The sequence below is a fragment of the Loxodonta africana genome, chromosome 11, assembly GCF_030014295.1.
Source record: "Loxodonta africana isolate mLoxAfr1 chromosome 11, mLoxAfr1.hap2, whole genome shotgun sequence".
Lineage (NCBI taxonomy): Eukaryota > Metazoa > Chordata > Mammalia > Proboscidea > Elephantidae > Loxodonta > Loxodonta africana.
The window spans coordinates 19842440-19868751 of record NC_087352.1 but is presented as its reverse complement, the minus strand read 5'-3'; the positions used below and the strand labels follow the sequence as shown (position 1 = coordinate 19868751).

General features: G+C 40.2%; 1 protein-coding gene across 7 annotated transcripts in view; it reads left to right on the top strand.

Annotated features, from left to right (window-relative positions):
• LOC100668894 (zinc finger protein 84-like) overlaps positions 1 to 26036 on the top strand; it is a 32806-nt gene extending 6770 nt beyond the window's left edge. For 5 of the 7 annotated variants that reach the window (XM_023543393.2, XM_023543391.2, XM_023543394.2 and 2 more), the window contains 3 exons: positions 217 to 343; positions 606 to 701; positions 18145 to 26036. In XM_023543393.2, coding sequence (XP_023399161.1) covers positions 217 to 343; positions 606 to 701; positions 18145 to 19493 — 1572 coding nt within the window. In that variant the 3' untranslated portion in view covers positions 19494 to 26036. Of the gene's footprint in view, positions 1 to 216; positions 344 to 605; positions 702 to 5538; positions 15332 to 18144 lie in introns of those variants that run through there. The other 2 variants (XM_023543396.2, XM_023543395.2) reach the window with 2 other exon arrangements.
• Positions 26037 to 26312: the final 276 nt, after the last annotated feature.

Sequence of the window (26312 nt, the reverse complement as noted above, 5' to 3'; positions counted from 1 at the left end):
TATTGCACATCGTCTTACATATGCACAAATACTGTCGCAGTCTTTTTTTTAGGCTAGGAAAAACTAACCAGTAGAATTCTTGGTCCTATGGTATGTGAAATAGTATCAGTGTGCACAATTTATCATGGGGCAAATGATCAGAACATGTTCCTGTCCATCTTTTCCTCATCATCTATTGATATCCACCTCAGATTCCGTTGCAATGTATTATTACAGGGATCCTTATCATTTGAGGATGTGGCTGTGGGCTTCACCTGGGAGGAGTGGCAGTTATTGGACCCCTCTCAGAAGGACCTGTACAAGGACGTGATGTTGGAGAACTACAACAACCTGGTGTCAGTAGGTAAGGACAGCATCATGGGGTCACTCACTGTGGGCTCTATCAATTATTTTTTTCTCTTTAATTTGGTGAAATCTGAAGGACCCCATAAATATTTAGTATTTAGACTGAGCCTTGTAGGTCATAGACTTATTCTCCTCCAGAATAACAGGTTTTTACTTACCAAAATACAAATAATGTTCCTGAAATACAACTTTCTCCAGTTTCGATAGCTTCCCCAAACATGAATATTTGGTGCCAAGTGTTCAGTGATTTCCCATTTCAGGGTACCTAGCTACCAAACCAAATTCAATCTTCAAGTTGGAGCAAGGAGAACCACCATGGATACTGGAGGGAGCAATCCACAGTCGGACCAGTCTAGGTGAGTGACAAGTGAGACAATGGGCAGAAATGACACCAAGATCCCAGTTGGTCAGTGAAGGGTTGACACTTTTCAAATGTTGTTTGGAGACCTTTTCTTGTACCAGCTGCTACCCCAAAGTGCTAATCAGTACGTTCAGCATCTCTGTTCTTGATTAGGACTGTTTTTACTTGCCTATTATTAAAGGATGTTGTCTGCCTTTTTTTCTCTCTCCTGAATCTCAGCAGTCTGTCTCATATAGGATCTTGATTTCTTGCCTGGTTCCATTCTTCCCAATGTCCTCACATTTTCTCCTTTTCTTCTGTGACTGTCTTGCTTCCTATTCTTCATGTTTATTGCTATGAAATCCCCCCTCTCTACTCCTGCAGACAACCTCCCACTCAGCACTGTTCATATCCCTGCCTCTTTTGAAAGAGTTAATTTCCCTTCCTGACAATCCACCTCGCCTTAGTTCATATAAAAATTACACTCCTCATCTCTCGGGGCACCTCTATCAATTCTTTCTCCCTCTGCTTCCCTTGCTTCACATATTCTGTTTGTCTTCTGCTTAATTCTTGTATTAGATATTTACTTCCTTCGTAGGCCTAAGCTCTCTGTTCTCGGGTGGAATCTTCCAAATTGACATTTGTGTAAATGAAGATCAGTACAAGTCCAGTTCTCAAAATGTGAAGATTACTTATATCCTGGTTTTCCTATTTCTCCATTATCTCTGACACCAGCCACCCACTTTTCACTTTCTTTCTCTGACCCTAACTGCCTGGAGTTAGGTCAGACCTTACAAGTTAAAAGGACATTGTCCCTTAGATCAGCTGCCCATGTACCTTTTCTTTGGCCCTCAGCCACCCGGAGCTGTGTCTTCACAAGTTAAAATAACTCAGTTCTTCTGATGCCAAATTGGCACGTGCCACCCCCTGCTGGCTTACTGCCCCTGTCTAAGTTCCATAATTCACTAGAATGATTCGCAGAACCCTGTAAAGGACTAACTTCACTGTAACAATTCTAATATAACTATAAATGGATGCACTTGAAGAGATGCACACGTGAGGTCTGGGAGGGGTTTTCGGCACAGAGTCATGTCCCCAGAGAAGTGTGACCCTCCGACATGCATCATTGATTGGAAGGTCAAAGGAACTTCAATGTCCAAGGGTCTTTATTGACCTTATTGCATAGTCATCATTGACTGAATCAGTGAAATGTGCGTGATTGATTGTGTCACGTCCCTGTCTCTTCCTGAGGTTGGTTGCCAGTTGTAGTCTTTGGAGCTCCCAGTCATTTACACATGTCTAAGTGTTGCCTGCAGTGGGTTTGGTTTTTTCTTTGGTTTAAGTGTTGCCTGGCTGTTTTAGAAAACAAAGACACCTTGATTGCTCAAGTAATTCCAAAGGCTGTCTTTCAGGAAACTAAAGACAAAGGCCAAATCACATTCTTTGTAACACAACGCTTCACTTTCAAATGTCTGATTTGCACTCCAATCCTCTGTATTTTGTCACCTTCCAGGACAGCTGCCCTCTGAACCCTGGTGGCATAATGGTTAAGAGCTACAGCCGCTAACCAGAAGGTTCACAGTTCAAATCCACCAGGTGCTGCTTGTAAACCGAATGGGGCAGTTCTACTCTGTCCTATAGGGTCGCTATTGAGTTGGAATCAACTCAATGCCACTGGATTTGTTTTTTTTGGTATATGAAAAACTAGAATCCTTCTTTTTCCCAGATAGTTTGTTTTCCGCATCATTGAATATATTCATATATCCCTCTAATACCAGTTTAGTTCAGTTTTGACACTTCACATTTGTACCCCCTCAGGTTCAATAATTCACTGGAATAACTCATAGAACTCAGGAAAGTGTTGTACTTAAAATGTACAATTTTATCTTAGCAAAAAGAATACAAAAGAAGAGACACATAAAACGAGGTCTAGGAGGGTCTACAACATGGAGTTGCCATTTCTCAGGGAAGTGTAATTCTCCTGGTGCATTGGTGTTCACCACTAACCAGGAAGCTCATCCAACCTTCAGTGTCTGGAGTTTTTATTGAGGTCTGATTACATATGCATGGTTGACTGAATTACTGGCCACATCATTGAACTGAATCTCCAGCCCCCATTTCCTCCCTGGCGGTTCCTTCTGGTGTGGCCAGTTTCCATCCTGAGTCATCTTGTTACCATAAACTGTCAGGTGTTGTCTTGAACCCTCTGCAAATAACAAAAACATTTCAATCACTTGGGAAATTATAAGAATTCAGAATTTACCTCCTACGAACCAGGGACAAAGACTAAATTTGTTGAGTACGATAATTCTTCACCTCACTGTACCAAAGATTTAAATTCTCTGCACTCTGATAGTAATGAGAAAAAATCAAATTCCACGTCTCTGACATCAAACTGTTAAAGATCAATTCAGTGCTTTATATTTTTGTTACCAAGTGTCCCGCTTCTGTTCTGACACCAGCTGCACATGCAGCACTTCTTCCTCTTCCTAATCACCTGGAGCTAGGTCAGATCTCACAAGTTAAAGGGCAGTCCTGCAGACTGCAAAGTCTACTCGAGACTTCAGAAGATAGCTACAACCTTGTGAGTCCCCATAGCACCCTCACTTCTTACCTGCTGCCTACAAATTTGTTGTTTTCCCACTGCGCCTTCAGGATGCCAGCCGTAACCTCAGGGGTTCCCAGGGCTCCCCTCACTTGTGACCTGCTGGCTGTCACTACTCCTTTGGGTGCGATAATTTGTTAGAATGACTTACAGAACTCATGGAAACTGCTATATGTACAATTATAGTTTTATTATAGCAAAAAAGGCTGCAAATGAAGAGGTATATGGGGCGAGATCTGTGAGGGTTCCCAGTGCACAACTTCCATGTCCCAAGAAGGGACTCTCTACCGTCCCAGGTGAATCGGTATCTATCACCAACCCGGAAGCTCCTGGAGCTTTAGTGTCCAGAGCTTTTTCATTATGTTATTATCAGGTGATGTGAGAGCTGGTATCTCTGCATGTCATAGTGTTGTAATTTTTCCATGCAGGTACTTTCTTCTTTCACTTTGACTTTCTTTCTTACCTCCTTGAAGTAGTTTTCGGCTACCCCAGTATGTACTTAGAACTCCTTCTTTCCTTAATTCTTACCCCGCTTTGTATCCGTACCACACTAACTGAGGCATGATAATATGTTATATGGTATTGTTTTATTGGTTGGTATAAGGTTTCTTTAGTTATATAGAAAGATCTGTATTTTTTTTTTTCCTTTCTCAAGTTTTGTCAGCATAGTAATTCACTGATGATATCACTTGCATCCATTCGTCACGTCTTTCTTGAATGTAGATTTGGTGTTATTGTGTTTCATTTTTGTTTTAATTTTTATTTTGCTTTTTAATCAGAATATGCGTAGGTTCTTTGGGATTTTTTTTGAGCTATTCAGGCTTTGTCTCTTGAATTTCTGTTCCTTTATTGTTAGATATGAAAGGAACCAGAGCATATGGAGTTTGAAAGACTTTCTAGGCAATTCTGCTTGGACCTTTGTAGTTTAAGAACTGCCACATTACTGTACTCTGAGAGAGATTCGCATGGAATGAAAGAAAATACCATCCAAGAGTAACATCTCAAACGCGATGTTTCTCAAAATGGAGCACTCGATTCTTCTCATGCCTGAATGTATCCCCCTAATCTTCCTCATCATGTTGAGTGGCACCAGCACCTACATAGATGCTTAAGCCACATACCTAGGAGTTATCTTAATTCTTCCCTTTTACTACCCCCCATATTTTTTCTAACAGTGAATCTTATCTTTTCCTTCCTATGTACTTTTTCCTCCACCTGAGTATATCCTGTGTTTCTCCATCTCCATGGTGGTCACACACAAGCTATTGTTATCTCTTGCCTGAATTCTGCCATAGCCTCACATGTATTCTCTGTTACAATTTCATCTCTGATTCTCTATAATACAGTCATGTGGCCTTCAGAAATATCAATTCAGAATATCTTGTATTTCTGCCAAAAAATGTTCAGTGGCTTTCTGTCATTGTTCTTAGCATAAAACCAATTTCTACCAAAGTCTTTTTGTAGAATCTGTTTGTTCTCAATTCTGCCTACCTTTCCAGTCTTAACTATTCCCACTTCATCACTCAGGATATTCCAGGTCCAACAGCCTTATATTTCTTGATCATGCCCAAGTTTTTTCTCTCTCAGTGTTTTTGCATTGGATGGTTCCTCTTCTTGTTTTGTACTTCATATAGTTCTTTACATAATGGTGCTCATTCGTATCCTATGATGTCAGCCCAACTTTCCATCTCTTGTGGATAATTTATCTAAATTGACCTACCACTACTGTATCACCTCCTTCATACCGTTTTTCACATTCTGTATTTTTCTTATTTCTTTGTTTACCTGTTGATGGTTTTTTCCATCTAGAACAGCAGCTCAATGAAAACAGAGAATACATTAGTCACTTTAATGTCCCAAGCACAAACCCTTTCAATAAATGAATATTGGATGAATGAATCCATCCTCTACAATCTTAGATCAAATTGTCTTCTATCATTTTTTGTTCTTTCCGAGAGTAATTTGTTTTTATTTCTACTTCTTTCTCCATTTTGCAAGGCCCTATTGGTAAAGATGCTTAAGTTATATATATTCTTTGTAGACCATCCATCATTGTTCCTATAGTAGCTGTTTTTTTTTCTTCTTGTTATATTATTATTTATTTTTTTCCACAGAGCATAGGGGACATTTCCATAGGGTGTATTTCTTTAGACTGGGATCTTATAAGACCCAGTTCAAACCATGGCATTGTGGTACCCTTTTTTCCCTCTAAAATGATTATGGATGTTTTCATTGTTCTTTTTCCTAGAAGAAATTTGGGCGATTGACCACATGCAGTGTCACTCAGAAAACCAAAACGAGAATAAAAGTTTGGAAAGATGTCAGCAAAGTTATGCACTTGCAAATAATTCCAATTTAAGCAAAATTCTTGTTCCTTTAACACAAAGAGGCAGTATGGTTGACTCGCATTATAAAAGTTTGAAGCCTCCTTTAAGTTTTGTGGTCCAGAATAGAAGATATACAGGAAAGGAATCTGATGAGTTTAGTGGTTACGGGAAATTATCTGTCCACATGAAGCATGATAAAACTTTTTGTGGAATTAAATACCATGGATGTGGTGAACCCAGTAACATCAAGCCACAGCCCAATGACCATCATAAAACGTATGTAGGAGAGAAATTGCACGAATGTAGTGAATGTGGGAAGACTTTCCCCAGAAAGTCACAGCTCATGGTACATCAGAGAACTCATACGGGAGGGAAACTGTATATGTGCAGTGAATGTGGAAAAGCCTTCACTTGGAAGAGTCGGCTCAAGAGACATCAGCAGTCTCATACTGGAGAGAAACTCTATGGATGCAATAAGTGCGGGAAAGCCTTTTCCCAGAAGGCATACCTCATCGCGCATCAGAGACTCCACACAGGAGAGAAGCCTTATGAATGCAGTGAGTGTAGAAGAACCTTCTTTTTTAAGTCAGACCTGACCAAGCATCAAAGAATTCACACAGGAGAGAGACCTTATGAATGTAGTGATTGTGAAAAAGCCTTTAGAAGCAAGTCTAAACTCATTCAACATCAGCGAACTCATAACAGGGAGAGACTGAATGGATGTAGTGAATGCGGCAAAACTTTTGCCCATGTGTCAGTCCTCGTTAAACATAAGGAAACACATACAAGGGAGAAAGCGATAAAATCACTGAAGATGGGAAAGCCTCCCTCAGGGAGTCCTTTCTACATGAGTGAACTCATACAGGAACAGAACCCTATGAATACCATGCCTGTGGAAATGTCTTCTCCAGGAACTGAGCCCTTAAATTGCAGAGAGCCCATAGGGGGTAGAAATGTAGTGACTGTGGAACAGTCTTTTCCAAGAAGTCAGGCCTCGGTAGATAATTGGGAAACATCAAAGGGAGTAAACGTTGTAAATGCAGTGACTGTGACAGCACCTTCAGTAATAAATTATGTTTTATATGTTGCAGATGTTGTGTAGGAGCAAAAACCTTGGATACCAGAAATGTAGAAAGGCCTTTAGGATGAATCCCTTGCACTTTATATGTCAGAGGGCTTAATTTAGGATGGGAACTCTATGGATGTAGTGGCTGTGGATAAGACTTCTGTGAGAAGTTAGACTTACTAAACATCAGTGAGTCCATATTGGGTAGAAATATAGCTGTTTTGGGGGCCTTTGCCTGGAGGTAAGATCTCAGTTATTATCAAATAATTCTCCCAGGTTGAAACCCTTAGGAAAGCATGTGATGGTGTTTGCAGTGATAAAATTTACCTCATTGCATATCATAGAAAAAGAAAATCTACAAGCACTAAATGTGGAAAACTTTTCGTGTAATGTGGAAGAACTCAGAAAAGAGAAACGCCTGAAAACAATAAATGATGGAAATTTTACCACCAATCTGGCTCTTATATCACATTATTATACCTTCAGAATCTGGAAAAGGCTTCTGCAATTAATGTAATCTTTGCGGAAACCAGGAATTACTTTATGTAATGAAAAACTATGAATATAATGAATGTGGAAATATAACTGTATTGGTTTCTTATTTGCTGCTGTAACAAATTACCAAGAGTTCGGTGGCTTAAAACAATACAAACTTATTATGTCACAGTTAACAGAGGAAAGAAGTCCAAAATGGGTCTCACTGGGCCAAAGTCTAAAGTTATAGGCATGACTGTATTTCTTTTCAGAGGCATTAGGAGAGAATCACTTTCTTTACCATTGCTATCTTCTAGAGGCTGCCCACATTCATTGGCTAATATTAGGCCCCCTTCCATCTTCAAAGTCAGCAATGACCTATTGAGTCTCTTCTCACTGTGACACTGACTCTGCCTCCCTCTTCCTCATTTAGGGACTTTTGTGATTACATTGGGCCCATAGGGATAATCTAGGATAATGTATCTGTCTTCAGATCTTCTGATTAGCAGTCTCAACTTCATCTGCTCCCTTAAGGCCCCTGCCATGTAATCGTTATTTTCACAGTGTCTGGAGATTAGGATATGAACATCTTTGGGAGGCCACTATTCTGTCTACCAGTCTGTCCTTGGACGTCCAGTGATTCATGTCCATCCTACTTTCAAAATATATTCACATCCCTAAAACATATCTCAATATCCCTAAAAGTCTCAACCTGTTACAGCTTTAACTCAAAATCCAAAATCTCCTCTAAATGCTATAAATTCGAAAGTCACAAATCTCTTCATCCAAGTCATCTCAGGTTTGTATGAAACTTTGGGTATTGATTTATCTTGAGGCCCAATTCCTTTCCATATGTGAGCCTGTGAAACTTGAGAAATAAATTATATGGTCCCACAACAGTTAATTCCACTTGCTACCTTAATTCCTCTTTGCCATATAATGTAAAATATTCACAAGTATGGGGATTGGGACATGGACATTGTTGGGAGGCTGTATTCCACTTAAAACAACAATTTCAGTGGGTTTCAGAGAATTCACATTGTGATAAATCCCTACCTAATTATTAAGTAAACTTGGAAAGGCATGTTCCCAGAAAAATAATGATCTACAGTAACTATGATCCCAATACATTAACACTGTTTGCTATAATCAGTGAATCTTACACTGTCATTGTTAGATATGGAATCTTTTTGAAATTATCAGCACTGGACAAGAATTATTGTAAGACTCTTAAAGGAACCTGAGATTTATGTTGCTGAAATTGTTGCAAACAAATTCATTCTGGAATTGCATAAATTCCTAATTTCCTAATAAAACCATAATTCTGAGTATGGAATGAATATGCCATAAGGCACCTAAATACGGGGCAGTATTTTTCACAGCCATTTCCAAACTCTTTTTTTTCTTTAATAATAAGCTTTTTTTAAAAAAGAAAAAATTTATTGTGCTTTAAGTGAAAGTTTACAAATCCAAGTCAGTCTCTCACACAAAAACTTATATATACCTTGCTACATACTCCCAATTGCTCTACCCCTAATGAGACAGCCCGCTCCTTCCCTCCACTCTCTCTTTTCATGTCCATTTCACCAGCTTCTAACCCCCTCTACCCTCTCATCTCCCCTCCAGGCAGGAGATGCCAACATAGTCTCAAGTGTTCACCTAACAGTAAGCTTTTAACCTGTATACTTTCTCATTCTAAACAACTGAAAAAGTTGACAAAGTATGATAGTCAACTTTTCAGATGTTGGGCAATTAGGATCTCAGGATAGCAACCAGCCCCTGAGAAAGAATAAATGAGTGAGCTTTATGATTTCCCCAGGTTATTGCCAGGAGTGAGTTTCTGGGCTTCAGCATAGGGAAGGGGAACCCAGACATACCCCATCAGTCTCCCTGAGTTGAGACAGAGTTCTATGAGGCAATGATGGCTCAAATGCTTGGGGCAGAAAACTATCAGAAGTGTGAGATGTACCCAGGAAGCAAGAGAGCAAGTTCCAGAGGACTATAGAGTATATGGAGCCCTGGTGGCACAGTGGTTAAGAGCTATGGCTGCTAACCAAAAGGTTGGTAGTTCAAATCTACCAGCTACTCCTTGGAAACCCTGTGGGGCAGTTGTGCTCTGTCCTGAAGGGTCGGTATGAGTTGTAATTGACTTGATGGCCACAGGTTTGGTTTTAAAATTTATTTTTTATAGTTTCCTCGCAAGTCTACGTAAGTTGTAATCAACACATATTTGTGATGAAACTACCAGGCTGGGGAAAAAACCCCATAGAGTTTACAAGGAGCGCCTGGTGGATTTGAACTGCTGACATTTTGGTTAGTAGCCGTAGCACTTAACCACTACACCACCAGCGTTTCCATTGCCACGGTGGTTGGGTCAAATCAGGTTTAGGCTAAAGGCTGCCCAGGACCCACCTAACAAAGCATGAATGCAAGCCTCTAAGGGTTCAAACTGTTCCCAAGAAATTTAAGTTCTTCCTAAAACAAAGCCCAATAATATTTAAAGAAATAAAAATCAATCCAGCACCGAGTAATATAAAAAATACATAGTGTCTGGCATCCACTCAAAACTTACCCAGGCATACAAAGAGGCAGCAAAATATGACCCATAACATGAAGAAAAGTTAATAGGAAGAGACCCAGCAATGACACACAATAACATTAGTAGACAAGGGTGTTCAAACAGCTATTATATTCCATATGTTCAAGACGGTAAAGTATGAGCTTGATATAGTGAGACATGAAAGATATAAAAAGCCCTGGTCAGCTTTTAGACATGAAAAATACAGTGGACAGATTATAACAGATTAGACAGCACAGAAGAAATGGTCAGTGAACTTGAAGACACTAGTAGAAGGTATCCAAAATGAAACAAAGGGAGAAAAAAGATGGGGGAAAAATGAGCAGTGCTTCAATGAGCTGTGGAACAATATCAAGCAATCTAACATAAATGTAATTGCAGTCCTAGAAGGAGAGGATTGAAATGATGGGACAGAAAAAAACAGTGGCTGAAGCTGTTTCAAATTTGATGTAAACTATAAACACACGAATCCAAGGAAGACAGACCCCCAAGTAGAAGAAAACCACCCAAGGCACATCAAAATCTAACTCTTGAAAGTGATAAAAGACAACCTTAAAAGCAGTACGAGAAGTGACATATTGTGGGATAATAAATTTAACTTTACCCAGAGAATTTGGTCTGTGTCCTCAGTTCCTGAGAGATAACCTGCAAAACAGTGGGATTTCCACAGCGATTGAAGTGTCTTTGATGAAGCCTTCACACCATACTTGAGGGCTTATGCTGATGAGGTGGCTCACGTGGGGGCTTGCCAGGGCAGAAATACCACTGCATGATATCATTTAACTTTGTGAGTAGGGGTGGGGGAATGGTTCAGTCAATCATGTCTACAAAATAATTCCCCAGTAAAGGCTCTGGACCAGGAGCTCTGTGGATTTTTTGGTTTATGATAGACATCAGTGCACTTGTGAGGGTGACATGCAAGCCTTGCATTGGTAACCTTCCCCAGACATTGCCCTATGCGTCTCTATGTTTGTATCTTTTTTTTTTTTTTTTGCTCTAATAAAAGTTACAATAGCAAGTATGTGCTTTTTTAAATTCTAGCAAATTATCAAAGCCAGTAGGTCAGAAGTGAGGGGGATTCCTGAGCTTAGGGCTGGCATCCTGAAGAGTACAGGGGTGTCTTAGTCATTTAGTGCTGCTATAACAGAAATACCACAAGTGAATGGCTTTAACAAAGAGAAGTTTATTCTCTCACAGTCCAGTAGGCTAGAAGTCTGAATTCAGGGCATCAGCTCCAGGGGAAGGCCTTCTCTCTCTGTCAGCTCTAGAGGAAGGTCCTTGTTATTCATCAGTCTTCCCTTGAGCTGGGAGCATCTCAACGCAGGAACCTCAGGTCCAAAGGATGCGCTCTGCTCCTGGCATTGCTGTCTTGGTGATATGAGGTTCCCATCTCTCTGCTTGCTTCCATTTCCCACATCCCAGGGAAACAGCCTTTATGGTGGATCAGGGGTGTGGCCTGAGCAAGGGTGTTACATCCCACTCTAATCCTCTTTAACCACAGGCAGAGATTGTGATTTGTAACACATAGGGGAACAACAAAATGGAGGACAACACAAGTGGCCTAGCTAATTTGACGCATATTTTGGGGGGGCACAATCCATTACAAGCGGAAACTCTAGATAGTAGGCAGCAGGTCAGAAGCGTGGGTGTCATAGGTACTCCCAGGCTTGCAGATGGCATCTGAAGTCTTGGACACACTTGGGCATCTGGAGGGCCTGCCCTTTAAGATTCGAGATCTGACCTAGCTTCTGTGGTTAGGGTCGGGAAGAGGCCCATGTGCAGCTGGTGTCAGAACAGAAGTGGAGCAGAGGGGAGGAGAAGTCATGATGAATTGGTCTGATTGATCCTTACAGTTCAGTGTTAGAGAAGTCGGGATTTTGAGATTGACTCACAGAACAAAGAGTAGAACACAGCAGAGTTCTGGTCAGAAGCAAAGTAAGCCAGAAGGCAGCGCAGTGAAGTTTTTAAAATGAAAACAAAAAGCTGTTGGAACACTTGCTTACTTTGTATTGTGGGTGCATGCACTGAGGTGATAAAAATATCTGACCTATCTTTTTTTTTTTCAATTCTTGAACAATCCAGATATTTTCATTGAGATTTTGGCAATGTCTATGTGATACTTAAAGATCTTAGGTTATTTACACACTTTACAAACACTGAGTGTTAGTTCTATCCTACAGCACAGGACAACCAAAAAGCTGGAATGCAAGTTCCTAAATGTAAGCACTGGGTTATAAGAGCCTGGATGTAAGAATTACAACAGAAACTTCACGAGGACAGAGATCTTGTTTGTTTCCTCCTCTGCTGCATCCACGTTGTGTAGAATGGGGCCTAGCACAGTGTAGATACCACGCCTTGTGTTAGTGAGTTGACTGAGCCTAACCTAAAAGAGCATCTCTGCGGGGTGTAAACAGTTACTCTACTAGTTGTGAGGCTGGCAGTTTGAATCCACCCAGAGGCACTGTGATCTGTTTCCACAAAGTTACATCCTTGAAAACCCTGTGGAGCAGTTCTCCTCTGCACACACCTGTGGTTGCCATGAGTTGGATTCAACTTGACGGCAACTAACAACAACACAGCAACCTAAAAGAGCAATCGAGAATGAAATAAAAATATGTGGTAATCTATTTAGCATATTGGGGTTCTTTAAGATTCCGTTCTTGCTGCAGAGTAAGTTGAGGGACACAGGATGAGTGTTCAGAACAGTAATAAATGGTGTCAGTCATGATTCATCCTACCATCCATGAATGAGAACTACATTTTTACTCTTTTTTATTTCAGCCTCTGGCTTTGAAAAAAAAAAAATGAGGGGAGATCATTTCAGAGAAGGCAGGCAATTTCTTAGCTAAATGTAAATATAAAGCTTGGAGTATAAGATAAACCAATATTATAATCCATGAAGCACTTTACCTTTTGTGAAAGTTTGAGGCACTTCGGCACTAAGAGTGACACTGTACCTTAATAGATGCATGGGCACAGAAATGTATAATCTTACAGCAGCTGAGATCTACACACCAATTTTTCAGGTTGTGTCAACTAAGAATTAGAATGAAGGAAGATGGCAAGCTCTCTAAGTGGAGAAATTTTAAAAACATGAGATAGGTGGAAAGTTTTTATGATAGAAAACTACATAGGTATTGAAAGTGAGAACATTGGCGGTATTGGAAGCCTCATTGGTGAGAGTTTGCACACATACAGTACCACTTCGGTTTACACAGACCCGTGGGAAGGATAGTTGAAAGATAAGAACGCTACTAAAAACTCTTGGAATTTCCTATGAAGCAAAAAGTCCAATACATATTATCTCTGCATTGAGTTAATTAATTATATACATTAAGCACTTACGTGTACCGTAACTCTTCTAGGTCCCAGGAATAAAGCAGTTAACTAAAGTTATCCAAAAAGTCCCCACCCCTGACAGTATTTAGCTAGATCATATTTAAGTGTAAGATTTTTACATTTCAGCCAATGGGGACGGTGTTAGAGCATGCAAACCTTTTTATTAGTTGAATCAGGCGTAAATATTAGGGTGAAGGCTCTTATTAGCATTAGGGTGGAGAGAAAGATATGATCTAAAATTCTCTGATTTTCCGTTCAAATAATAGTATGATGGAAAGGAGAATTTAAAGTACTTTTCTAAAAATTGCTTGAGTAACCTATGTTACAAATGCTACCTCATTTGTACATTGTGTGGCTTTATTTTTTGATGGGCCCATCTTAGTACCTGCAGTCTAAATTCCTTGGTGTTTTATATACTTAAATTGTTCCCTAGCACATAGCAAAGTGTTTGCCCTAATGAAGCTTACTCTTATGCATAGCGGAAGAAATAAGAAGTAAACAAACAGTTATACGGAGAATTAATGTCAGCTAAGGAGTCCTGGTGGCGCAATGATTAAGCGATCATCTGTTAAACAAAATGTTGGAGGTTCAAACCCACCAGCCACTGCAGGGGAGAAGAGACCTGGCAATCTGCTCCTGTAAAGATTGCAGCCTAGGAAGCCATGTCTACTCTGTCCAATAGTGTCGCTATGAGTTGCAGTCAACTCCATGGCCCACAACAACAAGAAGCCCTGGCGGAGCAAACAGTTAAGTGCTTGGCTGCTAATTGAAAGGTGAGTGGTTCGAACCCACTCAGAGGCTCTGCAGTAGAAAGACCTGGCAGTCTGCTTCTGTAAAGATTACAGCCAAGAAAACCCTAAGGGGTAGTTCTGCTCTGTCATGTGGAGTCGCTGTGAGTCAAAAACAACTCACTAGCACCCAACAACAACAGTGATAAGGGCAGTAAAGAAAAACAAGTATGGTAAGGATAGAGAAAGGTAGGGGTTGCTCTTTTAGAGTGTCCAGGGAAGACCTTAGAACTTCAGTGAAGAGAGGGAGCCATCTATGATGACAGCTGGAGGGTAAGAACATATTGCAGAACTCTCTTTTCCAAATAAGGAGCCCTGGTGGCACTGTGATTAAGAGCTTGGCTGCTAGCTGAAAGGCTGGCGGTTTGAACCCACCAGTCACTCAACGAGAAAGATGTGGCAGTCTGCTTCTGTCAAGATTACAGCCTTGGAAACCCTATGGGGCAGCTCTCTGTCCTATAGGGTCACATTTGAGTCGGAATCAACTTGACAGCAATGGGTACAGGTTGTCAGGGTATACTCTGGACTCCCTGTGTCAGGATAACATGAAACATGTTAAAAATCCACATTTCATGGCTGAATACGACTTAACCAAATCAGAATTGTGATTATGTGGGATCTTGGACTCTGCATTTACAACAAGCCCTGTACCCCCCCAGGAGATTTGATCTGAGTAAATATGTCCTGCCTCAACTCTGCATCCCCCACTTCAACAGCATGGTGTTAGCGCTGATGCACTCCACTGCAGAGAGAGAATGATGCCCTACCTCCTTTCCCTTCTCCCCTCCCAGCTGCAACCCAGTTCTCAGATTCCGCTCCTTTCCTTGCCATATAAGAGGCCACATTTCCTGCTATACCTTTAACAAGTCCTCTTATATTCCCTATAAAGGTGGATCAGGAACCCAGAATGGGCTCCCCAGTCCTGCCCTGAGGTCCAGGGAACGATGCCTAAGGCACCCATCAATTCTGGACACCCTGATGAAGTAAATGCAGCACGTGGCTAAGCCTGCCTCACAGGCCCCTGTTACCATCCACCGTGTCTTCATGGTCCCAATAAAGATCACTCTTCACCTGTTCCTCTGCCCCTTTTTCAGAGCTGAGAGACAGTAGAGCCCAGCTGTTAAGAGTATGAGTCCTGTATTACACCGTCTTTGAGTCCTGCCACTTCCCTTACATGCTAGGTAGCCTTGGGCAATGTGCTTACTCTCCCTGGGCCTCAATATTCCTATCTATAAATCGGGGGTAATAAGGAGCCCTGTTGGCACAATGGTTAAACACTCAGTTGCTAACCAAGACTTTGGCAGTTGGACCCACCCAGTGGCTCCATGGGAGAAAGACCTGGCAATCAGCTCCTGTAAAAATTACAGCCAAGAAAACCCTACGGGGCAGTTCCACTCAGTCACATGAGGTCGCTCTGAGTCAAAAATAGACTCGATGGCACCTAACAACAACAGTACTTACCTCATAGGGTTGTTATAAGGATTAGGTGTTTTAAAATATGTTAATGTTTACAACAAAATCTGGAAAATAATAAGTATGCAAATACTTAAAATTAATTTTTAGCATTAGCGAGGGGAGGTGGAGGTAGACTAGAGAATGTGGAAATATTTGTTCTTAATAAAAAAATCTCAGTCCAGAAAATGGGGGGAGGGCTCTTCTCTCTAGGTCCAGTATGACTAGCCAGACACTGAGCTTGGTATTTTTCATAAATCCCAACTTAGGATCCTGTTACTGAACCTGTAGTTATTTTAGATTGGAACAATATAGATCTCATCTTAATGCTCCTTTGCCCCTCCATCGTTTGTAGCCTTCCATTTCTGTTGTTATTGGGTGCCATCGAGTGAACTTTCGACTCAGTGACTCCATGTGACAGTGTAGAACTGCCCTGTAGGGTTTCCTAGGTCCTAATCTTTATGAAAGCGGGTCGTCAGGTCTTATCCTATGGAGCTGGTGGGTGGATTTTAATTGCCAACTTTTTGGTTAGCAGCCAAGGCCTTAACTGCTGTGCCACCAGGGCTCCTTCCCCATATCTCTTAAGATAAATGTAAAACTCACTGGAATGGTGCTTCTTCCTTCTCCCCCTCCTTCTCTTCTCTGGCTTTCAGGGCTCTGGCTCCTCTGGCCTCCTTTAATGCTCTAGGTGTGTTGTGCTCCTTCACCTCCAGATTTTATACATGGTTTTTCAGGCTGCTTGGATGATTCTTCTCCTAACCACCATCTTCACGTGCTTCTCCCCGCCTCATCCTTGAGATGCCATTTTCAGTCATTTTCTGAAAGCTTTCCCTGACTAGGTCAAATCCTCTTGCCCTGTGCCCTTTCAGAGCCATAACTTCATCCTTAGCAGCACTGATTACAGGCACTATTCATTGATTCCATTCAAGTGTACACCCCAGTTGTACTGTGAGCTGCTTAAGGTCAGGGACCATTTCTGCTTTTCCCTGCCATTTCTCTCTGGTGCTGAGCTCTTACCCAGCACATAGTATGTGCTCACTAAGTATTGATTGAACTAGTGACCAACATTGATCAATAATTGGTCAGTGTTTATTGTTCTCAGCTGCTGTTGAGTTGACTTCTGACTCATGGTGACCTTATGTACAACAGAATGAAATGCTGCCCAGTCCTGTGCCATCCTCAGTCACCAGCATGTTCGAGTCCATTGTGGTGGCTATTGTGCCAGTCCATCTCACTGAGGGTTCCCCACACCCTCATTGGCCCTGTACATTTCACCAAACACGATGTCCTCCTCTAGCTTGATAACATGTCCAGTGCAAGTTGAGTTGATTCTGACTCATAGCAACCCTATGGGTCAGAATAGAGCTGCCTTATAGGGTGGTGTAGTGTTAAGTGCTACGGCTGCTAACCAAAGGGTTGGCAGTTCAAACCTGCCAGGCGCTCCTTGGAAACTCTGTGGGGCAGCTCTACTTTGTCGTATAGGGTCGCTATGAGTCAGAATCGACTCGATGGCACTGGGTTTGGTTTTTTGGTTTTTTATGGGGTTTCCAAGGCTGTAATCTCTACAGAAGTAGACTGCCACATCTTGCACAGAGTGGCTGATGGGTTCGAACCATTGACCTTTTGGTTAGCAGCCAAGGGCTTAATCAGGGCTCCCTCTTACACTATCAGGGCTCCTTAATGGTAGAGCCTCATTAACATAACAAAGAAAATTATATTTGCAAATGGGATTACATCAATAGGTATAGGGGTTAGGATTCCAACACATATTTAGGGGGAACACAATTCGATCCATAACAAACATAAATACAAATAAGGTACATTCATGCAGAAAAGCATACAAATCTTTTATATAGTACTGAAAAAAATCCCAAACTGGTTGCCGTTGAGTCAATTCCAACTCATAGCAACCCTATAGGACAGAGTAGAACTGCCCCACAGGGTTTCCAAGGAGCAGATGGTGAATTCCAACTGGTGACCTTTTGGTTAGCAGCCTGAGCTCTTAACCACTGAGCCACCAGCACTGTGGATTTTTACGGTCAGCACACTGTGCATCCAGCACCTGGATAAAGAGACCTGTGTGGGGTCCTATTGTGTGATTATAACACAAATTATTTATCCCTTGTACATTCAGGCCATTATAAGTAGTGCCCCTAAGAATATAACTGAGTATATCTTTTCGTAAACATCTTCCTTTTTTTTCCTTTTCTATTTTTGAAAATGTTTATTTCTAAATAGCTTAACAACAACAAAAACCCTCAAACTCATCGCCATTGAGTCAATTCTGAATCATAGCTGCCCTCTAGGACACAGTAGAAATGCTCCATAGGATTCCAAAGGCTATAGTCTTTACAGAAGCAGACTGCCACATCTTCTCCTGTGGGGCAGCTTGTGGGTTCAAACAACTGACCTTTCAGTTAGCAGCCAAGCGCTTAACCACTGTGTTACCAGGGCTTCTTCTAAATAGACTAAAGTAAAAAGTTCCAAAAGCGATACACAAATTTCCTGTCCATTCTTCTTCCAGAATCCCTGAATGTTAATATCTTACCATATTTGCTTTATCATATTTTATCTATTTATACACCCACAGATAAATGTTGTTTTTCTAAAGTCATTATCCCTAAATACTTGTGTGATTTCTTAAAAACAAAGATATTATTTTGCACAACTGGAATTAGTTGTCAAAATCAGAAAATTGACAGTGATACAATACTGTTATCTACAGAGGTTATTCAAATTTCACCAGTTGTCTCAATAATATTCTTTAGAGTAAATGAAAAAAATATTTTCTTTTAGACCTCTTCTTGTTATCTAGCTTATTCCATTGCAGGGATGCTGGCCCACATCCAGAAATCAGAACTCACTGATTATCAAACAACTCTGTTAGGAAAGAAATTGTATGGACGTAATGAATGTGCAGTGAACGCTTGTAAGTCACTAACAGCGATGCCTCAGAGAACTCGTGAAGGAAAGAAACCCCATGAAAGCTGCGATCGTAGGAGAGCCTATTCCAGTAAGTTGCAGATTATTACTCATCAGCGAACTCATACAGGAGAGAGACCGTATGGATGCAGTCAGTGTCAAAAAGCCTTCATTACAAAGTCAGCACTCATTTATCATCAAAAAACTCGTCACAGAGAAGGGAAATCCTATGGCTGCAGTAAATGTGAGAAAGCTTTCCCTTGGAAGTCAAAACTTATGTTACATCAGAGAACTCACTCAGGAGAGAGACCTTTCAGATGCAGAGTATGTGATAAAGCCTTCATGGTTAGGACACATCTCACTGCCCATCAGAGAACTCACACAGGAGAGAAACCATATGAATGCCTGGGTTGTGAGAAAGCCTTCTCAAAAAAGGCGCAGCTCATGATTCATCAGCGAATTCACACAGGAGAGAGACCCTATGGATGCAGTGAATGTCAACAAGCTTTCATCGAGAAGTCGGACCTCACTAATCATAAGAAAACTCATCATTCAGTAGGGAATCCCCATAGATGCGGTGAATGTGGCAAAGTTTTCCCCTGGAAGTCAAAACTTCTTGTACACCAGAGAGCTCATTCTGGAGAGAGACCTTACAAATGCAGTGAATGTGATAAAGCCTTCACATCAAAGGCACATCTCATTGTACACGAGAGAATTCATACAGGAGAGAAACCGTATGAATGCTCTAATTGCAAAAAAGCCTTCTCCACTAAAGCACACCTCATTATTCATCAGCGAACTCACACGGGAGAGAGGCCCTATGGATGCAATGAATGTCAGCAAACTTTCATCCAGAAGTCAGGTCTCACTAACCATCTGCAAACTTGTCATGCAAGGGTGAAATCTTACGGTTGCAGTGAATGTGGGAAGGTTTTGTCCTGTAAGTCAACTCTCATTATACATCAGAGAACTCACACAGGTGAGAAACCCTTCAAATGCAGTGCGTGTGATAGAGCCTTTACAGCTAAATCCTATCTTACTGTACATCAGAGAATTCATACAGGAGAGAAGCCATATAAATGCTGTGATTGTAAGAAAGCTTTCACTACTTTGTCAACTCTCATTGGTCACCGGAGAACTCACACAGGAGAGAGGCCCTATGGATGCAACGAATGTCAAAAAGCCTTCTTTCGGAGGTCAGCTCTTATTAATCATCAGCAAACTCAACATACTGGAGGAAAACCCTGTGTGCAATGAATGTGAGCATATGAGAAAGCTTTTTTTTTTTTTTTCCATTAGTCACAGCTGACTGCACTTTAGTGAACTCATATAGAATAGAAATACCATGAATGGTGTGATTGTGATAGAACCTTCTGGAACTCCTACAGAAAAGAAACGTTATAGCTGCAGTAATAGTGGTAAGTCTTCCATCTGAAGGCATCCTTCATTATACCATAGGAGTCTCACCAAGAGAGAATTATAAATCCAGTGATAGTGAAAAGGCTTCATTTTAAAGTCAGAGGTTATGCATTTAGGAGGCAGTACCTACGGATGGGTTTTTTGAGTTTACTCATGGATGTAATGCATGTGGGAAATCATTGTTCTTGAAATCACATTTTTGTATGTTAGGATATTCATTCAGGAGAGGGACCCTACAGATGAAATCAATGTGGGAAAACCCAGAAAGGTCACATCCCATTGTACATAAAACATCTCATGAATGCTGTGATCATAAGAGTCCTTCTCCAGAAAGTACGACTCTTTTAAACATCTTATACGGGAAGGATATTCAACAGATGCAGTGAATGTGGTAAAGTCTTCCCAATTAATGCCTATCTTCCTTCTGTCTGCAGACTCATAGGAGTAAAGCCTATAATGTATGTGGTGAAGCCTTCACCTAGATTTCAAAGCTCACTAATCATCCGTGAACTCAGAGAGTCGATAAATGCTCTTGAAACAGGGAATACGGAAATCCTTGTTTGGAAAGTGACATATTGTCTTAGTCATCTAGTGCTGCTGTAACAGAAATACCACAAGTGGATGGCTTTAACAAAGAGAAATTTTCTCACAGTCTAGTAGGCTAGAAGTCCAAATTCAGGGTGTCAGCTCCAGGGGGAAGGCTTTCTCTTGCTGTCGGCTCTGGGGGAAGGACCTTCTCATCAATCTTCCCCTGGACTAGGAGCTTCTCTGCAGGAACCTTGGATCCAAAGGATGCGCTCTGCTCCCGGCACTGCTTTCTTGGTAGTATGAGGTCACCAACTCTCTGCTTGCTTCCCTTTCCTTTTATCTCTTTTAAGATAAAAGGTGGTGCAGGCCACACCCCAGGGAAACTCCCTTTACATTGGATCAGGGATGTGGCATGAGCAAGGGTGTTAACATCCCACCCTGATTCTCTTTAACCACAGGCAGAGATCATGATTTATAACACATAGGAAAATTACAAAATGGAGGACAACCACGCATGGCCTAATCAAGTTGACACACAGTTTTTGGGGACACAGTTCAATCTACTACACATATTATAAATTAGGTACTTCATTCAAGAGAGAATCTGATGGATGCAGTTACTATCTGCCATTGGCCAAAAACTCTTTGCAAAGCAGGAAAGAAATGCCACAAATGCAGTGATTGTCTAAAATCCTTAATTTAAAAATCAGAACTTAATTCTCCTCTAACTCACAAAGCAGAGAGCCCCTATTCTCAGACAAGGGAATAATCTCTAGATTCAACGAAAGTACAAAGCCTTAGGGAATCATATCTCAGTTCTACATCACTGAACTCCAACATTGCAGAAATTCTTGATTATCGTCACTGGAAATGCTTGCTGTGGAGGGTTGGCTATCACTAAGCATTTAAAAAAAGCTCTTAAAAATAGAAACAGAATTTACTCATCAGATTTTATGAATGCAATAAATGTGGCAGAAGCATCCGGGGTGAATTTTTTTACTTTTTTATTTCATGGATTGATTTCTCCACATCCTACCATGTCTTAAATTGGAACATCAGTTTAATTGCCAGGCTTTTTATTCTTCTAGGAAGATAGATAAATGGATTGTTATGTTTGATGGCATTTTAGATTTGAGTAATTAAGTAAACTTGAAAACATATGTATAGAAGAAAATTTTATAAAGGTTTTAGCCTAATTGTCTAGAAAGAATTTCAGAGGATATTCTACAAATATTAGACGTTTTCACTGTGCAATTACAATGTTTTTTGGATATATGGAAAAAAAATCATACAAAAAAAAGATAAGTTGAGTACTGACAAAGGTTTGTAGGAGTTATGTTGTAGACTGTGCTGTATAACATGGACTTTATGTATTTATTTATTTATTTTTTGTATTTATTTTTTAATCACAGGAAGAACTATAACTTTCATGGTTCAATAAATTCCCAGAAAAGACATAGAATATTGAGTAACATGATTTAGAATAAGTAGAAATATTCTATTTTATTATGAATCAAAATATTTTGTAATATATAATTTGACTTGTTAATCAGAACTCTGAAGAATTATACCACATAACTTTCCTCTCCTTGGTTTTGCTGTCATGTGTAGTATTTCTGCAAACTGTGATAATCCATCACAAATAGAAGCTGACATTTTTCTAGAACTTTGTTTCTCTGATGCATCCAAATTGATAAAAGGTTTACATTAAATATTTGAAAGCAAGCAAAAAATGAGACAGAGTAAGAAAAAAGGACTTGGGGTTACACGAGGTGTGTTCATGTATCTGTCAAATTCTGTGTCAGAGAGGAGCTTTGAGTTAATAATGATAACATCATTGTGCATTACACACATTTCCTCTCTTTTTAGCATTTTCTAAAATGCCTGAGAACAAACTAGTATTAAGAATGACTTTGTAGAAATTGGAACACTTGGACATTGCTGGTGGAAAATGTAAAATGGTTTAGCAGCTGTGGAAAATAGTTTGGTGGTTCCTCAAAAGGTAGACATAGAATTACCATATGATGCAGCATGTTCCTAGGTTCCTGATGGAATGAAATTAGGCACTCAAATAAATACTTGCATATGAATATTTATGTAGCAGCAAGGAGCCCTGGTGGCACAGTAGTTAAGCCCTCAGATGCTAACCAAAAGGTCAGTGGTTTGAACCCACCAGTCACTCCAGGGAAGAAAGACATGGCAGTCTGCTTTCATAAAGACTTCAGCCTTGGAAATCTTATGGGGCAGCTCTACTCTGTTCTGTAGGGTTGCTATCAGTTGGAATTGACTCTACGGCAGCAGCTTATATAGCATCACTATTTACGATAGCCAAAAAGTTGATAAAACTCAGATGTTCATGGATGAACGGATAAACAAAATGTGGTCTATAACCAAAATCAAAACAAAAACCATTGCCTCAAGTTGATTTGAACTCATAGCAACCCTAGAGGACAGAGTAGAACATCCTCAGGGTTTCCAAGGCTGTAATCTTTACTGAAGCAGACTGCCACATCTTTCACAGAGTGGCTGGTGGGTTTGAACTGCCGACCTTTTGGTTAGCAGCTGAGCACTTAAGCACTGTGCCACCAGGGCTCCTTGTGGTCTATACATACAGTGAAATATTCAGCCATAAGAAGGAATGAAGTACTGATACATGCTACAACGTGGATGGACCTCAGAACATTATCCTCCGTGAAAGAACTCAGATATAAAAGGCCATATAATGTTTGATTCCATTTATATCAAATGTCCAGAATAGGTAAAGCCATAGAGACAGAAAGCAAACTGGTGGTTGCCAGGCACTGAGCAGGAGGAGGGGTGGAGACTGTCTACTTAATGTGTATGGGGTTTTCTTCTGGGTTGATGAAAATGTTTTGGAGTTAGATGGAGGTGGTGTTGGCACAACATTGTGACTGTACAAAGCCAACACATGAGACTGAAGAAGAAAAAATTGTACACCGTGCTACATAACATGGAGTTTAAAACAAAATAAAACATTCAGAAATTTTGTTTGTTCCTTTTATTTCACTATCACATATTTTACTCCATTATCACAAAGGGCCAATAGCCTAATGTGAAGAGCTTTTAAATTTTGAGAAGAAAAATAAATCTATAAAATTGACCATTCAAAGTAAAATTTTAGGAAATTTCTCAACATATGAAAAGATGTACACCTTTGCTCATAAGAAGTAAAATGTAAATTAAAGCCACATTTCTTAGGTCAGTTTGGCAGAAACCCAAAGTTTATATTAGTGCACTCTTGGTGAAGTAGTTGTATATTGTTGGTGACACGGTCAGCTCTGATTCAGAGGAATTCGAGGATATCGTGCATTTACCTTTTGCCTCAGCAATTTCATACCTAGGAATCTACCCTGAAAATACACTTCCCCAAATTGGAACACATGCACGAGGATAATTCCTTGTGGCATTATTAGCAATAGCAAGAGAATGGAAATTTGTCTTACCCATCAATAGTGGATTAGTTGAACAAACCACAAAGCATACATACATTGGAGTCCTATGCCATCCTTAAAAAATGAGGAAAATATCTATGTAATGATAGGCATTGACCTATAGGATATGCTGAGTAGGAATAATGTAAAAATTTCACATATTTAAAAAATAATTTTGAAGGGTATGAACCCCCAATGTTAAATCGAGGAAGTAGTATCAGCTAAAATGGTGGAGTAAGGACCTCTGAAAATCCTCTCTGTAAAAGGAACTAGAACAATGGCAAAAAATTGTCAGAATCAACTTTTTCAGAACTCTGTACATTAACTTGAAGGCTTGCAGCTATACGAAGAGCATCTGGGAAAATCTGCACAGACCTCTTTAAAGTGTTAAATTTCTTGACTGCTGCTTCCTTGGGTGTTGATTGTGGATCCAAGTAAAATGAAGCTAATTATCATTATTTGAACTGTCTCATGGTTTTCTGTAAGACCCCACTTGCAAGACTGACTTTATTGACCTGACTTGGAGATCACCTGCGTGAACTGTGTGAACAGCCTTTTCTCTGGTAGTGTTTGTGGAAAGAAATCAGAAGCAATTGTTTAACATCAAAGCTGCCTAAGGCAATGATAGCAGTTGGGGCAAACAATAGGCTAACAAAAAAGCTTAAAAGGAAAAAGTGGAGAATGAGATACCCATGGCAGGATTTGAAAAGCTGTGACATTCCTGGGTATCTAGAAGGCCATGCACATATGTACACCTGTGCACGGCTCAGGGCTGTGTGCAACTCAGGGCTATCCACGGTCTCAGGAAAGACCTGAAAAGGCCCTCATGTCTCACCTCTGGCTAACCTGGAGGCTCTGCACAAACAGGAAATGAAAGCTAAGGCAGAGTTATAAACAACCTAGGAGTGGTAAAGGCATGTTGTAACACATATAAAAAAAGTCTGGAAAAGATTGAGAGACAACAGTTCCAGACATTTAAGGAAATCTCTGTCCAGGAGCTAGCCAAGTGGAGAAAGTGGCCAAACACAAGGCAGAATACAAGATTTTACAAAGTTTTTTTCAGAAAAGTCACAAATGAAAAAAAACCCTGGGGAGAGGTAGAATCTGATTTTGAGAACTGATATTTAAACTCTCCAGCTTTCAACAAATTAGGAAGCATGTAAAGAAAAAAGTATGACCCATACACAGGAACAAAAGAAGTCAGTAGAAATTGTACCCAAGGAAGCCCAGACATCGGTCTTACGAGGCAAAGACTTTTAAATCAGTTATTTAAAACATGTTCAAAGAATTCAAGGAAACCATATATAAAGGAACTAAAAGAAAATATGACAGTGTCTTGCCCAATAGAAACTATTAACAAAGAGATATGAATTATGGAACTAAACCAAATAGAAATTCTGGACTTGAAAAGTACAATAACTGAAATGAAGACTTGACTAGAGGAGGTCAACAGATTTGATCTATCAGAAGAAAAAAATGGCAAACTTGAAGATAGATCAATTGAAGTTATCTAGATGAGAAAAAGAAAAATGAATGAATAAGAGGCCTGTGGGGTACCATCAAACATACCAAGGTATGCATAATAGAAATCTCAGAAGGAGATGAGTAAGAGAAAGGGGCAGAAACACTATCTGAAGAAATGATGGCCTGAGACTTCCCAAATTTGATTTAAAATCTATATATCCAAGAACCTCAGCGAACTCTAAGTAGGGTAAACTCAAAAGACTTCCACACCTAGAAATATCATAGTCAAATTGTTGAATGCTAAAGATGTTCTTGAACAGAGACAGAAGCAACTCATCATGTACTATGGATTGTCAGTAACAGCCGATGTCAGAAAACATGGGGACAGCAGGCAGTGAGATGATATATTCAAAGTACTGTCAATCAATAATCAATATGCGGCAAAAGTATCCTTCAAAAATGAAAGAGAAATTAGGACATTCCCAGACAGACAAAAACAGAATTTGTCACTAGCAGATGTGCCCAACAAGAATACTAAAAGGAATCCTCAGGCTGAAGTGAAAAAACTCTAGACAGTAAGTTGAATCTACATGAAGAAATAAAATTCACAGACCATGACTGCTTCTACAACCCCCCAAACTAAAGAATCAATATCTTTCCCAAATGAAGATACAATCTTGGAATTGCCAGATACAGACTATAAAAAACTAATTTACAGAATGCTTCAAGACATCTGGGATGACCTCAGAAATGAAATGAGGCAAGCTACAGAAAAAGCCAAGGAACACACTGATAAAGCAGTTGAAGAACTAAAAAAGATTATTCAAGAACATAGTGGAAAAATTAATAGGTTTCAAGAATCCATAGAGAGACAGCATTCAGAAATCCAGAAGATTAACAATAAAATTACAGAATTAGACAATGCAATAGCAAGTCAGAGGAGCAGACTCGAGCAATTAGAATGCAGAGTGGGAAATCTGGAGGACCAGGGAATTAACACCAACATACCTGGAAAAAAATCAGATAATTAAAAAAAATGAGGAAACCCTAAGAATCATGTGGGACTCTATCAAGAAGGATAACTTGCGTGTGATTGGAGTCCCAGAACAGGGAGGGAGGACAGAAAACACAGAGAAAATAGTTGAAGATCTGCTGGCAGAAAACTTCCCTGATATCATGAAAGACGAAAGGATATCTATCCAAGATGCTCATC